The 18,721-nt window shown below is 41.4% G+C and overlaps 1 protein-coding gene across 1 annotated transcript in view; it reads right to left on the bottom strand.

Moving 5' to 3' along the window:
• LOC126291720 (sensory neuron membrane protein 1-like) overlaps positions 1-18,721 on the bottom strand; it is a 210,783-nt gene that overhangs the window by 148,614 nt on the left and 43,448 nt on the right. The window contains exon 3 of the mRNA XM_049985376.1: positions 3,024-3,181. Coding sequence (XP_049841333.1) covers positions 3,024-3,181 — 158 coding nt within the window. The remainder of the gene's footprint in view (positions 1-3,023; positions 3,182-18,721) is intronic.

Raw genomic sequence — 18,721 nt, 5'->3', positions numbered from 1 at the left:
ATCCGTCGTGCTGATCTTAGCGGCGCTTCATGCAGAAGAGAAGGAAGAATTCGTCTGAGGAAGTTGGCATACGCTGTGCCGTTAAGACTACCATTAGCGGTTGTAAACCGTAATTATTTTATGAATAGATTTAGTGTAAAAGATATAGTTAATGGTCTTGAAACAACTGATACGCAGCGATAATTAAAGAGTCGCATCTTTATTTAATGTCTATGAAAATAAAAAAGGATCAAAAGTGACGCGATTGTACGGCCGAAGAGGAAGGACGTATTTTATGGTACAATCTCTGTTTTGTTTCGCTATACGGAAGGCAGCCATTGAGCGGCAACACATATTTTATGTAAGTTATTGGTATTTATAACTAAAATAAAATATTATTATTTTATCACCTCAAATGCTCGCAGTGGCTAACTATTATTAATAAGCATTTTTTCAGTAATTTGCGCTGCGAGAATCTCATCTTCCGATGCAGCCTCTGGTCGCCCATTAAGCGCCGAGGTATTAATTTACTTTTCAAGGTGTTAACAGTAAATCTAAATGCGAGAGATTTCGTTGTAAGAACCTTTCTAAATTGCAACAGATAATTAATTACGTTAAAGTGCAGTTTTTAGATTATACTAATTCAGTGAGTTCAGTAAGTTTTATCTTGGCCGCTCCACGGCAACATTCGAAATTCTCTCAAGCCGTGCTTTGCAATCAATAAATAGAAATTAACAAAATTACATTCAGTTCAGTTAACGGCAACTATAATTTAGTCATCCCGCTCAAAAGCTAAAGTTGGTACATAAATAACTGAGGCCCTTCAAGAATCCGTTTCATATCTACTTATGCACGTAAGGAAAAGTGACAAGAAAAGACAATATCCCTGAGAGAAAGAATCATGCTGATAAAAATAAAAATATATATATGTAATTTTTTTGTATGTGACGTAACGAATGCCACCGACGTCTCACCATCTTTATTTTTCGTTATGGTTAGTTGTATTTCGTACTACCGGACGTCACATGACACCCGTTGACGTTCGTTGTTGATCTTTTCACTCAGTTATTTTTATTACAGAGGCCAGTCACCTCTCTGACCGAACACGCCGAGCTACCGTGGCTGCCAACTTCTATTTATCTCATTTTGTCCGCTTTCGTTCGTTCATCTGCTCGGGCCGGACGTCTTAAGACACCCGTTTAACTTCGTCGTTGATCAATTTTTTTTTTTTTTTTTTAATTACAGAGGGCAGCTAATCCTCTGACCGAACACGCTGAGCTACCGTGCCGGCAACATTATGAGACTTAAGAGCGGCCTACTGCACTACCGAGGCACAGACCATCTGACCCACTGCGGCCACAGAGGGATAGTGCGACTGCAGGGATTTATCCTAGCACGCTCCTCGTAAGACTTACGTTCCCAACTTAATACAATCTCACCGAGTCCCGTAACAGTTCGGGAAATGCGTGTCCATCCACCACAGAAGAAGAAGGTCAATGGCCGGTTAGCCTTAACATGGTATCTGTTCTTTCGGACATGTAGTTAAGGCTAACCGGCCCTTGACCTTTTTCTTCTGTGCTGGATGCATACGGGACTTACGGGACTCGGTAAAATTGTCTGCCGCGAGTAATGAGTATAACGGGCAGGTGCACTTCGAATCTAGTCTGTGGACATTAAGCTGGGAATGTGAGTCTAACGAGGAGCGTGCAAGGGATAAATACCTGCAGTCGCACTATCCCTCTGTGGCCTCAGTGGCTCAGATGGATAAAGCGACTGCCATGCAAGTAGAAGATCCCGGGTTCGAGTCCAGGTCGGGGCACACATTTTCAACTGCCAACGTTGATGTATATCGACGCTTGTCGACAGCTCAAGATCTAGATTTAATTATCATTTCATTCTAAGAGAGCTGTCCGAAAGAACAGATACCATCTTCATAGTTATGTTTGGGGTTCTTGTTAGTTCGTCGATAGGGACGATAAAAGCTTCAACATGGGTTTTGATTATGTAGAAAAGTAGTACGACGGACGTTTCGAAAGTAAGATTCGCCATTGTTTTTGAATGCGGAGATGGTACACCAGGTGACACAAACGGACGCCATGTGAATCCAGAACAGTCGCTGGTTCAGCGACGGAACGGGCGTCAGCAGAGGAGGAACGACCCATGCGTAGAGCGCCGAAGAACGAAGAATAGCACCAGACTCGTGATCAGAATGGTTCAAATGGCTCTGAGCACTATGGGACTTAACTTCTGAGGTCATCAGTCCCCTAGAACTTAGAACTGTTTAAGCCTAACTAACCTAAGGACATCACACACATCCAAGCCCGAGGCAAGATTCGAACGTGCGACCGTAGCGGTCGCGCGGTTCCAGACTGTAGCGCCTAGAACCGCTCGGCCACCTTGGCCAGCCACACTGGTGCTTCCGAGATAATTCGGGTGCAAATCATTATGACAGACGGACGTGTACTGATAGCGTGGTTGCCAGTGGAATAGTGTGTTGTTATCCAATATGAATGGACGCGTTGGCTTAGTATGTCCATCACTCATGAACGCCTACAGACCGTGTATGTTGAAGAGGTCATGCCTTGTCAAATGGTTGGTCGTTGGCGCTGCACGTACAGAGAAGGAAGGTGGAAGGTGGAAGATGAAGGTCGAAATGAGCGTCCCTTCACATCCACAAATGAAAGCAACATTGCTTTGGTACAGGGCATGCTGTTTGTTAGTTGACCAGACTGTACAACAGTTCCTTGCGTTGCAGGGCACCTAGTACCATCAGAGTTGTTTCTACAAACTGATTGCACGCTACGACAAATGTGTCAGGGTTCGGTGGTGACTCTGACGGAAAACGGTGGAAGATGTGTAGTTTACGACGCCATTGTGTATTTGTTTTTGGTAATAAAGTTTGCTCGTGAAAGAACGATGACGAAACTTACTTCTGGAACGTCTCTCGCAGAATGTTATAACTTTAACTTTTTCTAATAATTAATGCTGATGCCTCCGTGCTGTAATGACAAGTGGATCAAGTCAGAGCGGTGCAGAAGACTCACTCGTAGAAGTACGGCCCGATTTCTTGTACGATGGGTTTCTCCCCTCTGTGCACCGCCTCAGGATTGGTGAGGTTCAAGACGTAAACCCGGAAGTCGATGGGGTCGGAGAAGTTGGACCACATCTGGCGGATGTCTGATCCTTTCTTCAGGGCCAGTCCCTGAAACATAACAAGCTCGGTGTGCAATCAATTTTATCTGTAGCTGAGTACTGAAATACACGATACCTATGTATATTTCTACACGAAGATAAGTTCTGAGTTCCACAATAGTGGCTCTGTCTATTTTGTTATGATTTGTCATGTTCTGTGAGGCCATGCGAGTCGAAGAGACTGGGCATGTATCGATTCAGTATACAGTATACATAATGACGATCAGAAAACGTGAACACAAAAGAACTAAAGTATTAATAAAATGTGAAAGCAGCTGTGAGATAGCGTATCAATAAATAACTCATTACAGACAAAATTAGCGAGAACAGTTAGCACAAAACCTATCATAATTTGCTGCTGTCACGTAATTGTTACACGTAATAAATTTTATATTAAGTGTGAAAGGTGGCTACACTGAGTCACCGTGCCAGTATCATTCCGCCGCCTCCACTGGGACAGTAGCTGTTCAGAAAATGTCGAGTGCAGTTGTAGTTCAGAGATTGCCGTGGGCAGTGCTGGTTGAGAGGATGTCGAGCGCAGTACTAGTTTAGAGGATGTCGTGTGCAGTTGTTGTTCTGTTGGGTGAGAGATTAGATGCTGTTCGGTTGGTGTAATGTATAGATGGAAGATGTTGCAATGATCAATTTTTCGTCAATATATATGGGGGTAACAAATTTTTTTTATTTCAAATCTCCTTAATGATAATGCCTCTTGGTCACAGGTTCAGTCAACAGAGCATCTGGCTCGTGTTCATGTATTAGACTTGTAATTCGGGTTTCTGTGTGCAATTATAGTATTTGTGGCTTTTCAATTAGCTCATTGTAAATGGTGTTTAAAATTTCTTGTCGTATTGAGGAAGAACCGTGCCAGATACATGTACGTTGAATCACACTACCACACACAGAACAGTTACACTTGTGCTTTGGTTGTTGGTAGCTTTTATAGTTGCAGGGGATTTAATTAATCAATTGTGTTAACGGAAATTTCCCTTCATTCTTTATTTTTATTTTATGCAGTCAGATTGCGTACTAACACTAGTCAGGGCCAACCGGTTACGAGACTTCGAAACCGGACACACAGTTACTAAAATTATTGCATTTTAATTAAGCCCCCATGCAAGTGAAACCATGTTTCACATTGCTATGCAAGCTGTTTTCAGTATCTTATGATATCTAACGACGGTCTGATGACTGAGACTGGTTGCAGTAAATAAGTTTTTATTGCAAACTCTTGGCGGTGAAATGTATTGTTTTTAATACATTTATCAACTAAAAACACAAAAGCTTAAGGAAGTGTTATTCAAGTGAATTTTTTCCCGTCTAGTATTCACCGAATTAGTGTTGCAGTTTCTACTGAATGAGTCAATATTTCCAAAAACAAATTCCATGATGGTCTGCTTGTACAGGGATGGTGGAATTGGAATTCCAAGGCCACTTATTACATTAACATCAGTATAACTAAATTAGAAATGTACATAGTAACTGACAAGTCACCTGTAAAGTGATATTGTCTAACATATTTGAGAATAACGTGGTGTTGGTTCTTTGTTTATACCTTACCTTAACAAGACTTGAAAATGAGATTACGTACGATGACACTCCTATCAAAACAGCGGGGCTAATGAGTCAAGGATTATAAAACAAGGGAACATGTAAATAAAACTGTAAATCGCTTGATAAAAAGTCGTTCACTGGTTGCTTCGAAATTTTCACACAACGTTGCATTCGGTTACGTGCGTCTTTTCATGATGTTGTTGTGGTCTTCAGTCTTGAGACTGGTTTGATGCAGCTCTCCATGCTACTCTATCCTGTGCAAGCTTCTTCATCTCCCAGTACCTACTGCAACCTACATCCTTCTGAATCTGTTTAGTGTATTCATTTCATGGTCTCTCTCTACGATTTTTACCCTCCACGCTGCCCTCCAATACTAAATTGGTGATCCCTCGATGTCTCAGAACATGTCCTACCAACCGATCCCTTCTTCTAGTCAAGTTGTGCCCCAAGCTCCTCTTCTCCACAATTCCACTGAATACTTCCTCATTAGTTATGTGATCAACCCATCTAATCTTCAGCATTCTTCTGTAGCACCACATTTCGTAAGCTTCTATTCTCTTCTTGTCCAAACTAGTTATCGTCCATATTTCACTTCCATACATGGCTACACTCCATACAAATACTTTCAGAAACGGCTTCCTGACACTTAAATCAATACTCGATGTTAACAAATTTCTTTTCTTCAGAAACTCTTTCCTTGCCATTGCCAGTCTACATTTTATATCCTCTCTACTTCGACCATCATCAGTTATTTTGTTCCCCAAATAGCAATACTCCTTTACTATTTTAAGTGTCTCATTTACTAATCCAATTCCCTCAGCGTCACTCGACTCAATTCGACTACATTCCATTATCCTCGTTTGGCTTTTGTTGATGTTCATTTTATACCCTCCTTTCAAGACACTGTCCATTCCGTTCAACTGCTCCTCCAAGTCCTTTGCTGTCTCTGACAGAATTACAATGTCATCGGGGAACCTCAAAGTTTTTATTTCTTCTTCTTCTTTTCATGAACCTATTTTTAATATATATGATATATAAATAATTAATACATAAAAGTGAAACATTACTGTCGAAAATCTAGAAAGGTTCTTGAGCGATTTACTTCAAATTTTTACATAATATTCTAATGACTGTGAAGACGGACGTAGGATATATTTCAATACGTATATCTGTTTCTCGTAGCAGTTCTTCTCTGGCTGGTGTTATGCTTTGTATGTTAATAGATATATGTAGGAATAGCACCACCACCTGTTCGAAGAGAGACAGCTGCGACCAAGGAAATCACCCATCTTTTGTATGGGCGTGAACCGTATCCGCAACGACTGAAGTCAAGGAAGGGCTCCCTTAGGACATCAAAGGAACTTAGAACCACAGCTGAAAAAGCTAGGTTGCAACTTTGGAGGGCTACGACCTACCTTTGCCCTGGTTGGAAAAGAGATATTGAAGCTTTACCTCCAGGCCATGACGAGAAATGGATAACTTTGAAGTAGCTGAATAGACATCCGGTGTTGGAAGAGCAACAGTTAACTTGGCAAGATGGGAATACACTGATCCGAATGACATTCGGTGTTACTGTGGAGCAGAACAGACAGTCCGGCACATGCTTCGGTGTCGCTTGCGCCCAATCCCCTGTACAGAAGATGGTCTTCGACAAGCAACAGAAAATGCACTGGAAGTGGCCAAGTTTTGGTCAAAGGTAATTTAATCATAACTGTATAAAATAAATGTACATGTACCTGTATGTTTCTGACACGAGAATAGTAATATTATATATATTTTTTACTACAGAATTAGCCAATTATAGACAGCTTAGAATCAAAGACAGAGGTATAATTTTGCTCTTTTTATCTTCCCAGAACTTCTTCATGCGTTATGTGATGAGCTGCCTCTATCCTCTTGACATCACCCTCTTTGGGTGTGAATTTCTTTGTGCAACAGAAAACTTTGCAGTATTGATCAGTGGGCTGAAACGTTTCCTATTGTGTGTGGTGTTTTCGGCGACGTTAAGTTTTCTCAGGTCTTTCCTTGTCTCTTCCAGCTATCCCGTGGTGTTTTTTAATTTGGAAATTAAGTTAAAAATTTCTTCAGTAGGCTATTGTCATTCATTCTGTACAATTGAGCGTAAAATATTAATATCCTCTTTCTTATTGTGTCTGTGATTGTTTCTATGTTGCTATACAGATCTCCATTTCTCCCCTTTCTCCAGTTGTTATCTTATACAGATCTCCATTTCTCCCCTTTGTCCAGTTGTTATCTTTTTCATTTGTGGTCCTACAATTTTTCTGAGTGTTTTCCTTTCTTTCTTTTTCCAGTCCTTTCTGTTCACCTCGTTTGTTCAGTGTTAGGCATTCAGATCCGTAATGTACTTCCGGTTTAATTTCTGTTGCGTAGTTTTTAATTGTTGCCTGTAACGATAGTGGTGTTTTATTATATCTGTTTTGGGTGAGCTTTTATGCTAGTTGCATTTTGTTCGATCTTTCTTTACTTGTGGTATTCATTCTCCCAAATACTTCAACTTATCAACTCTTTTGATGTTTCCGAATCCGATTTTAGCTGCAGTTTTAGGAAATGTTTCTATTATTATCTTTGCATCTGTTTTGTCCTTAGAAACTACTGCAATATCTTCAGCAAAAGCGAATTTTTCATCTCCAATCTTACTCTTCTTTGTCCTAAATGGATTCATCTGACGTTTTTCTCGTGTAGGTCTTCATGCCACTCTCTCATTACCCTGTCTAAGGATTGAAGAGAATCGGTGAGAGCACATCGTCCATCGGCCTGCCGAACACCTGTGTAAATTGTGAACGGTTCAGAAACTTCTCCTGGACATTTTACCGGATTACACGTTGTGGCAGAGGTACGTTGAAATATAGCCGAAAGGCGCAGTAAAATACAAAATTTCACCTCCATATTAATGTATATACAAGTAAAACTTTTAAATTTTGTACATGGCTGGAGCAGCAGCAACCGTTGAATGAAAGCCTCTTGTGGAAATAGGTAACAGCCTATCAGTTAAAAATACGAAGGTTTATTGAAACCCATTTAACGTGGTTTCAACGTTTCTAAAAATATCTTATTCACAAGTTAAATACGAGTATGGACAACTGATTAGATATTATGCCAGAAACGCACCGTGAAATACGAAATTTCACCTGCACGTTAAATTAAAAATACACAACTCGTGTGGTACAATGTACAGCTAGTGCACAAAATTTGGAGGTGAGAGCCGGCCGGAGTGGCCGTGCGGTTCTAGGCGCTACGGTTTGTAGCCGAGCGCCCGTAATGTCGCAGGTTCAAATCCTGCTTCGGACATGGATGTGTGTGATGTCCTTAGGTTAGTTAGGTTTAATTAGTTCTACGTTCTAGGCGACTGATGACCTCAGAAGTTGTCGCATAGGGCTCAGAGCCATTTGAACCATTTTTTTGGAGGTGAGATTTTGATATGTGAGTACTCCTTTCGGCTATACTTTAACGCACCTCTGCCGCAACATGTAATCCATTTTCCATATTTTCCTTCTGAATAAGACATTTTTATGAACGTAGAAACCAATGTAAAGGGGTTTTAATAAACTCTCAAAGCTGTAACTGATGGGCTGTATACAAGTTCTACAAGAAGTAATAGTAAAACGTTGTTAGCCAACAGGCAAATAGTATTTGTGGCTTACCGGCTTGCGATTAGAATAGTACTGCAAAATGTGAACTTGCAGTATGAATAAACAAATCAGACAGAAGGGGAAACAGGAGAGGAATGGCAGGAAATGCACATAAAAAGATGGAAAGGTGGAGATGAACAGAAAGAGGGGCAGGAGGAGATGGACAGCGAGCGAGAAAGGTTGGGGGGGGGGGGGGGATGACGATGTATTCGACGAAGAGAGGGGAAAGAATGAGGAGGAGATGGATATGGAGAGGGAAAGGTGGCGATGGACAGAGACAGGGGGGAGAAGGAGGTTAGGACGTCTATCCAGTCCCCCCCCCCCCCCCCGGACAAATAGCCGTACCATAGGTAAAAACACAATGGAGGGGTATCTGTTGAGATGCTGGACAATGTGTGGTTCCTGAAGAGGGGCAGCAGTCTTTACAGTAATGGCAGGGACAACAGTCTGGATGATTGACTGATCTGGCCCTGTAACACCAACCAAAACTACCTTGCTGTGCTGCTATTACGAACAGTCGAAAGCAACAGGAAACTACAGCTGCAATTTTTCCCGAGGGCAAGCAGCTTCATTGTATTGTTAAATGATGATGGCGTCCTCTTGGGTAAAATAATCCTATTGGGATTTCTGGCTGGGGACTACTCAGGAGGATGTCGTTATCAGGAGAAAGAAAACTGGCGTTCTACGGATTGCAACGTGGAATGTCAGATCCCTTAATTGGGCAGGTAGGTTAGAAAACTTAAAAAGGGAAATGGATAGGTTAAGGTTAGATATAGTGGGAGTGAAGTTCATTGCCAAGAGGAACAAGACTTCTAGTCACGTGAATACAGGGTTATAAACACAAAATCAAATAGTGGTAACGCAGGAGTAGGTTTAATAATGCATAAAAAGATAGGAGTGCGGATAAGCTACTATGAACAGCACAGTGAACGCATTATTGTAGCCAAGATAGACACGAAGCACACGACTACCACAGTAGTACAAGTTTATATACCAACTAGCTCTGCAGATGATGAAGAGATCGAAGAAATGTATGATGCAACTAAAGAAAGGGAGACGAAAATTTAATAGTTATGTGAGACAGGAATTCGGTAGTAGGAAAAAAAGAGAGGGAAAGGAATGAAAGAGGAAGCCGCCTGACAGAATAGCTTAACCGTAGCTAACACTTGGCTTAAAAACCATGAAAGAAGGTTGTATACGTGAAAGAGGCCTGAAGACATTGGAAGGTTTCAGATAGATTATACAACAGTAAGACAGAGATTTAGGAGCTAGCTTTTAGATTGTAAGACATTTGCAAGGGCAGATGTGGTTCTACGTTCTACGTTCTACTGGACTGATGACCAAAGAATTTAAGTCCCATAGTGCTCAGAGGGATTTGAACCACTTGAACCTGGATAAACTGAAAGAACCAGAGATCATAGAGAGTTTCAGAGAGAGCATACGGGAACAATTGACAAGAGCAGGGGAAGAAATACTGTAGAAGAAGAATGGCTAACTTTGAGAGATGAAACAGGAAGGAGAGGATCAAGTAGATAGAAAGACGGGATCTAGTAGAAATGCTTGGGTAACAGTATACTGAATGTAATGAAAGGGGAAAATATAAAAATGCAGTAAATGAAGCAGGCGACAAGGAATACAAACGTCTCAAAAATTAGGTCGACATTGAGTGCAAAATGGCTAAGCAGGGATGGCTAGAGGACAATTATAATGATGTAGAAGCATATATCGTGAGAGGTAAGATAGATACTGCCTACAGGAAAATTAAAGAGACGTTTGGTGAAATGAGAACCACCTGTATGAATATCAAGAGCTCTGATGGAAAAGGCAGGAAAGCAAAAAGTTGAAAGGAGTATATAGAGGGTCTATACATGGGCGATGTACTTGGGAGCAATGTTATGGAACAGGACGTAGATGAAGATGAAATGGGAGATACGACATTGCGTGGAGAGTTTGACAGAGCACTGAAAGACCTGAGTCGAAACAAGGCCCCGGGAGCAGGCAACATTCCATTAGAACTACTGACAACCGTGGGAGAGCCAGCCATGACAAAACTCTTCCATCTGGTGAGCAAGGTGTATGAGACAGGCGAGAAGAATATAATAATTTCACCTCAAAGAAATCATGACGACAGGTGTGAAAACTGCCGAAGTATCATTTGAAGTCCCGGTTGCAAAATACTAACACGAATTCTTTACAGACGAATAGAACATCTGGAAGTAATCGATCTCGGGGAAGATCAGTTTGAAATCTGACTCTACGACTTATCTTAGAAAATAGATTAAGGAAGGGCAAACCTATGTTTCTAGCATTTGTATACTTAGAGAAAGCTTTTGACAATGTTGACTGGAATACGATCTTTTAAACTCTGAAGGTGGCAAGGGTAAAATACAAGGAGCGAAAGGCTATTTACAATTTCTACAGAAACCAGTTGACAGTCGAGGAACATGAAAGGGAAGCAGTGGTTGGGAAGGGAGTGAGACAGGGTTGTAGCCTGTCCACGATGTTTTTCAATCTATATATTGAGCAAGCAGCAAAAGGAAACAAAAGAAAAACTTGGAGTAGGAATTAAAGTCCATGGAGAACAGATAAAATTTTGAGGTTTGCCGACGACATTGTAATTCTGTCTGAAACAGCATAGAACCTGAAAGAACAGCTGAACAGAACGGACAGTGCCTTGGAAGGAGGACATAAGATGAAACTCAGCGAGAGCAAAACGAGGATAATGGAGTGTAGTGGAATTAAATGTGAGGCTGAAGGGATTAGATTAAGAAATGGGACACTTAAAGTAGTAGATGAGTTTTGCTATCTGGCAAGCTAATAACTGTAGTAGACTGGCTACAGCAAGGAAAGCGTTTCTGACGAAGAGAAATTTGTTAACATCGAGTATAGATTTAAGTGTCAGGAAGCCCCTTCTGAAAGTATCTGTATGGAGTTTTGCCATGTATGGAATTGAAACATGGACGATAAATAGTTTAAACAACAAGAGAATAGAAGCTTTCGAAATGTGGTGCTACAGAAGAATGCTGAAGATTAGATAGGTAGATCACGTGAAGAAGCTTGCACAAGATATAGTAGCATGGAGAGTTGCATCAAACCAGTCTCTGGACTGGAGGGAGATCACGACAGCAACAACATCCAGTTCCCATACATTGACATATGTACTTGTGTGAGTCCTCGTTTCTTTCTTTTCCTTTTAACTTGACTGACACACAGCAACGCGTTGCTGGGAACAGCTAGTTCATTAACAAAAAGGAACACAGAGTTAAGAGTCAAACCAAACTGAACTAGAAATTATTTTTACGTCTTTGTCTCTTTTACATCACTTAGCTCATTACTTCTGCTGTTTTGGCAACAGTATGATACGTTCCCTCATTTCCAATTTTTGTTAAGCTATGTTATAACGAAACTGTCAACACCATGTTAATCTCAAAAGTGGGAGCTAGACAGCTTCGCTACAGAAGTGTTTATCGGTTACTGTACACATTTCTAATTTATTTAAACTTCTGATATTAAAATAAGGGCTGGTGATCAATTTCACTACTGTAAGATATCAACAAATTTGTTAGTACGTGCACAATATATAATGTACTACTATCACACATTACTTTATTGTATACCTCCATTGTGGACAGGTACATCTGATGATGAGGTCGGAAGCCTCGAAATCAGTCATGGACAACAAAATATGGACCATTTAACAGCAATCTGAGACATACTTTTTTTCAGTTTGGAGCAGCGCTATATCCTGTAAGGTTATGGGTCACCTTGTGCTTTAAAATGCAATTCAGGTTTCTGTTTTTTAATACCTGCTTTTCTCCAGTGGATAGACCACAGGGAGTACTCGTAATCATGGCGAAGGCTATTGCTTGACATATGACGATTTGGTGGAAAAACGTTACAATACGACCAATGAGTGTTTTAATTAAACATCCACCTGGCGTTGAGGTCTTAGAGATACAGAGGTAGACCACAGTCGAAGCTGTGATGTACTTACATTGTCGCGTGTTAATTAACGGCCTATGTGGAGGCGGCATTCAGAGATATGTAAGCGTTATCATACGATGCGCAAATTACACGCTTTCAGGGTAGTTTCGAACTGGGGTATTCAATAGATAATGCGATAAATAAACTGCTACTTTGGAGAAGTCGTCAAAGCGTTTCAGGAGCGGAAAACTTGGTGCAATTTCCAATTACAAACAGTGGAAGAGACGAACGTGTTATTCAAGCTGCCGTAATTGTATTTGGCTGGTAGAGGGCTTTACTGAGTGTCGGAGGATATACGATTAATGTTTGGCTTTCCTATGCTCTTTGTAATATGAAAGTCGTTAGGCCACACTTAAACATACTTCGTGTGAGGCGGCACCTGTTGGCTAAGGAAAGTAGAGCGCTTAGGTATTATTGTGCAGCAACTTCTGAAGGTAGGGACAATCTGGCAGAAGGTGGAAAAGAGCAAACAATTGATGATGGAGAGTGTCGATAGTATGGAACTAAGATACATCTAGGAAAGACCAATGTGATGACAATCATTGAATATGAAATTTATTTCAAAATTTCATAGAAAGAAAAATAACCTTGGCTCGGATAAAATCTAGATACACTACTGGCCATTAAATTTTCTACAACAAGAATAAATGCAGATGATAAACGTGTTTTCATTGGAGAAATATATTACTCTAGAACTGACATGTGATTACATTTTCACTCAAGTTTAGTGCATAGATCCTGAGAAATCGGTACCCAGAACAACCACCCCTGGCCTCAATGACGGCCTTACCACGCATGGGCATAAAAAGAGCATGGATGGCGTGTACAGGTACAGCTGCCCATGCATCTTCAACACGATACCATCAAGAGTAGTGACTGGCGTATAGTGACGAGCCAGTTGCTCGTCCACTATTGATCAAACGCTTTCAATTGCTGAGAGATCTGGAGAATGTGCTTGACAGGGCGGCAGTCGAACATTTTCTGTATCCAGAAAGGCCCGTACAGGACCTGCAACATGCTGTCGTGGATTATCCTGCTGAAATGTAAAGTTTCGCAGGATTCGAATGGAGAGTAGAGCCACGGGTCGTAACACATCTGTAATGTAACGTCAACTGATCAAAGTGCCGTCAATGTGAACAAGTGGTGACCGAGACGTGTAACCAATGGTACCCCATACCATCACGCCGGGTGAAACGCCAGTATGGCGATGGCGAACACACGCTTCTAATGTGCGTTCACCACGATGTCGCCAAACACGAATATGACCATCATGATGCTGTAAACAGAACCTGGATTCATCCGAAAAAATGACGTTTTGTCATTCGTGCACCCAGGTTCGTCGTTGAGTACACCATCGCAGGCGTTCCTGTCTGTGATGCAGCGTCAAACGTAACCACAGCCACGGTCTCCGAGCTGATAGTCCATGCTGCTGCAAACGTAGACGAACTGTTCGTGCAGGTGGTTTGTTGTCTTACAAACGTCCCCATCTGTTGACTCAGGGATCGAGACGTGGCTGCACGATCCGTTACAGCCAACCGGATGAGTGTCATCTCGACTGCTAGTGTTACGAGGCCGTTGAGATCCGGCACGGCGTTCCGTATTACCCTCCTGAACCCACCGATTTCATATTCTGCTAACAGTTATTGGGTCTCGAACAACTCGGGCAGCAGTGTAGCGATACGATAAACCGCAATCGCGATGGGCTACAATTTCGACCTTACACGAGGCATCACAACAACATTTCACTAGGCATCTCCGATCAACTGCTGTTTGTGTATGAGAAATCGGTTGGCAACTTTCCTCATGTAAGCACGTTGTAGGAGTCGCCACCGGTGGCAACCTTGTGTGAATGAAAAGCTAATCATTTGCATATCACAGCATCTTCTTCCTGTCGGTTAAATTTCACGTCTGTAGCACGTCATCTTCGTGGTGTAGCAATTTTAATGGCCAGTAGTGTACTTAGGAAGTTTAGTGACAGGAAATATGAACTGTGTGGACGAAAAAAGAAGCAGATAATATACGGTGCCTTATAAACTAACGGAAGCACCCAGACTGGGGACTAGTAAATGAAATGAATCTTCACATCTTTGAAAGGGCATGTGATATTATTTCCGTGGTTCATATATAGAGCCAAATTTACAAAGACCTTGACAGTATGGTTCTACTTATCAGTGTGACGTCGCATTCCCGTTGAGCAAGGTTTCATAAGCCGTTATTTCCTCTCGTGATGCGAGAAGATCCGTAACTGTTGCAGCTATCCTAGATATAGCTGTATATGGAGACTGGGACAGAGCTCATCTGCGAGCTTCGCCAAAACATGTTCTATCACGGACAGATCTGTCTGTGTATGTTGCTGTCCATGGGAGTACATCAGCTTCATTCAGACAGTCCATACAGCCGCAAGTCGTGTGTACACGAGCATTGTCCTGTTGGAAAATGGCACTGCAACTCTGCCACACGAGAAGTAACATGAGGATGCTGGGTGTCAATGACGTAACGTTCTGTCGTCAGAAGGAATGGAAATTAGGATTAACATCCCGACGAAATCTTGCCCATTGAAGCACAAGCTCGGATTGTTTCAAGAGTGGGGAAGGAAATCGGCAGTGCCACTGTAAAAGTTTTGTTTTATATAGAATTGTAATTTTGGGAATATTTTGGATGTCATTCGGAAAAGTAAAGATTCAGTAGCAATTGAATAACAGCAGGCAAATAGGTTCCAACAGAAGAGACTGTTATTAGAACCTTTGCTTGTGAGTGGACTGGAGTTCTGGAGAGAAAGAGGGGATGAGTCGAGTTGTGATGAAGTAAGAGGTGTTCAGGCCATGCTACGTGCCGGCAGTAGTTTGCTCATATTATTTTTCATTTATGGAGAGATATGTTAGTTCTTTCAGATGACTTCAAAAGGTACTGTCAATAGCGCATTTGCCGAGACATCCAAGCGTAGTAATTAATTTGGTCAGGGTTTTAGAATTGGATATTCTAACGTAACAATGTATAAGGTACTGATTTTTCTTCAAAGATGGGTAGCATACATGTTTGTAATAAAGTAAATAGAGTTTGTTCTGGTTTTTCCAATATTTATGTAAAGTGAATTTTTAATACTTAAGGTATTAGAATATTTTGTCTTGGTGATTTAAGGTTCTCTTAATAAAGTTACTTTATTGTTTTTCCATTAATCAGAATTCATCTCTTTATTTCAAGTGTCACATATATAATTTTGCTTTCCAGAATATCTCAATAACAGAACTTTAATTGACAATGATCATTGCAGTAGTGAGATTTATCAGCACAGGAGTTTTGTAGATGTCTCTATAGTTTAAAGCACGCATTGCTCATCAGGTTGCTAGTAGATTCAATTTTTATTTTTTAACTAGCATAGCAGCAGCAACTGCAGTTAATTGGAGATACCAGCAGTACAGCATTTATTCATTGTGCAAACAGAGAGGCCATTAATGATTTACATGTGATACAATTAACATTCAAACAGTGACATTCTTTTCAGAGGGGGCTTTTTTTGTAGTTATTTATATTTCACATTTTTCTACAGTCAGACTCCTTGTATTATTGACAACAGGACAATTTTCTCAAATTTAGCATGACTCTCTATGAGCATTACAGTACACAGATAAATGTTCCATTTCTGATTAACTATTGCATTGCTGATTACTTTTCAAGAATTAGGATATTACTTACGAAATGAAATACGAGCTTAACTGTTTCTCTAATCACCAGTAAATGTGTTGTGTACATGGTTCCGCGAAGTCAGCGCGTACACAACTTTCCCACTAGAGCGCGCCCCGCTAAGCACAACAGCGCAGGCGCAGCGCTCGTCCGTCTCCGCACTACGAGATGGCGCTGCCTTAGAGACGGACCAAATTCTGCTTCCGCCGTTCCGCTTATTAATATGTAACGCAGCCAATGAGATTGCTGCTAACGTAGAACCTTTTCTCCTCGCGGATCACACTCTCGCGGTGATACCTGAACGCACAAGGTATTATAACGAGTGTACAGACCTCTGATTGGTCAGTCTGCGTTTGTCTGCATGTATCTGCATTAGTCTGCACCAGCCTATAGTCAAGTTTCAGTCTGCACCTAATAAGATTATCATATTCCTGTACATAGCCATTAAGAGAAATGTATAGACACTTTGTCAAGTATCAGAGATATGTGAGAAGATTAACGTACCAAGACCGAAGGAACTTCTGATTGTCAATTGTAAATACCATCCAGAATCAAGTTAAGTAAGGTTTATGATTTTTATTATTTTAATAAATATGTGTAAACATTAATCAAGTTCTGTTTAAAGTTGGTCACTGTCAATCTGCTACTCTAAGCGTGCTAGTGACATTTCTATAGTCTGACCTAACGGCAGAAGATGAACACGCCTCGATAAGACCACGAGACATATTGCTGACACTCGCCTACTTCGTTAGAGCGACAAGTCAAATAATCTGATGGTGTGTGAACTGAAGGTCTTATAGTACGCACACCACTGTCCCATTTCTGATTAACTTTTGCATTGCTGATTACTTTTCAAGAATTAGGATATTACATATGAACTGAAATACTAGCTTAACTGTTTCTCTAATCAAATGGTTCAAATGGCTCTGAGCACTATGGGACTTAACACCTATGGTCATTAGTCCCCTAGAACTTAGAACTACTTAAACCTAACTAACCTAAGGACAGCAGACAACACCCAGTCATCACGAGGCAGAGAAAATCCCTGACCCCGCCGGGAATCGAACCCGGTAACCCGCACGACCACGAGCTGCGGACTTTCTCTAATCACCACACAGAAAAAATACCAGTAAATGCAACTATACATCACCACAGAACAAAAACCTAATTAGCCACCTTCACCCATTCACAGAAACAATCACGCAATTTGGCGGGAACGATTTAGGGATAACACGGAAAATCTAAATCTGGATGGATCACGACGTGAAGTCATACACAATGGATCCGAATGCCATGGCGCCGAGAGAAACACTGGTGTGCCTCTTCACAACACTGGAAGAAGGGGACGCCTGCCTAGGTCCCCATACGGCGACATCAGCAGCGCATTCTTATTGGTCAGGAACCACTCCACACATAGCCGTTTGTGTTGTGGTGCAAACGGCAGTCTACACACGACACGGCTATTCCTTAGTCCGGCGGCTGTTTGTCTCTGGATAATGGTGCGGGATGAAGCGGAATGTTCCAGGGAATCCATTATTTGTTCTCGGACGGCGAGTTGCAGATGTGAAGGGGTTTACAATGTAACTGTTGCACAATAATGCGATCCTTCATTGTAGTGGTGGTTCGACCGGAACTTTGATGAAGAGTACGTCTCCCATCAAGTTCCCATGCAGTCCAACATTGGCCTACTGCCACAACAAAACGCCCTTCAAATCTAGATACTCAACGATTCGACCAGCCAGCTAAATGGGGACCGACATGAGGTCCTTTTCAAACTCTGTCAGGTGCTGATAACGCTATCTCATACGAGTACCCAGCATCTCCATTACTCAACCTCTGAAGCTGATCAAACCCTTTATATCCCTAGCTGCCCTGGTAAAAACAATAAACCTGAACAACACTAAGGCACTGTGGGGGCCGATTTTTCAGTCACGGAGAACTGCAACTCTTATCATTTGCACACCCACCGTTGATGTACAGTCGTGGACAAAACGAGCGAGACCCCTCGCCTTTTCGTTATGCTGATCCGCACAGCTTTGAAATCTGCTACACAGCATAGCAGGCAAGGCGATGAAGTGCTACCAACACACTCTGCACAGGCGTGAAACTGAAAAACTATTTGCACTTTGTCAGACTGTTAGCAATCATGTGTAATACTATATTAATGCTGATTACTGTGTTAAACACAACACTTAAATGTAAGATTTAAATGAAAGAAGAAACGCTAATTAGTATGAACTGTACTAATAAAAAATAATTTAAGCTTATCGAGATAACATAACTGTTTTAGTAAGACAAAGTACCCCAGATGGTTACGAACTAGCAAAATATTAATATCAACGTTCAGACCAGTCATACTGGATTACCGTTGCTGACCGACCATGAAAGTGTGCAACTTTAGCAATGCGTGAAAATTCATTACGAAATTCAGTTAAAAATTATTCAGTGCCACACTTAAGTCAATTCAGTTGTTCACAGAAGCGCAAAAGTAGGCAATAACAAGTATGAAATTCTACAAACGTTTCATATTGACATCCACAGGGCGCCGGTACAGAGTAAAGGCAGCAATACAACGTACTGGAGGCGCGAGAATTTCTTAAAATTGCTTTAATGATAGTCTACCTGCCTCCATTGAGATTAGAACCGAAAACAAACCAGACCTCCCTTGCAGTAGCAAACAC

This window comes from Schistocerca gregaria, chromosome 9, assembly GCF_023897955.1.
Source record: "Schistocerca gregaria isolate iqSchGreg1 chromosome 9, iqSchGreg1.2, whole genome shotgun sequence".
Classification (NCBI taxonomy): domain Eukaryota; kingdom Metazoa; phylum Arthropoda; class Insecta; order Orthoptera; family Acrididae; genus Schistocerca; species Schistocerca gregaria.
The sequence above is the reverse complement of the archived record's forward strand: the minus strand, read 5'-3'. Positions and strand labels throughout refer to the sequence as shown.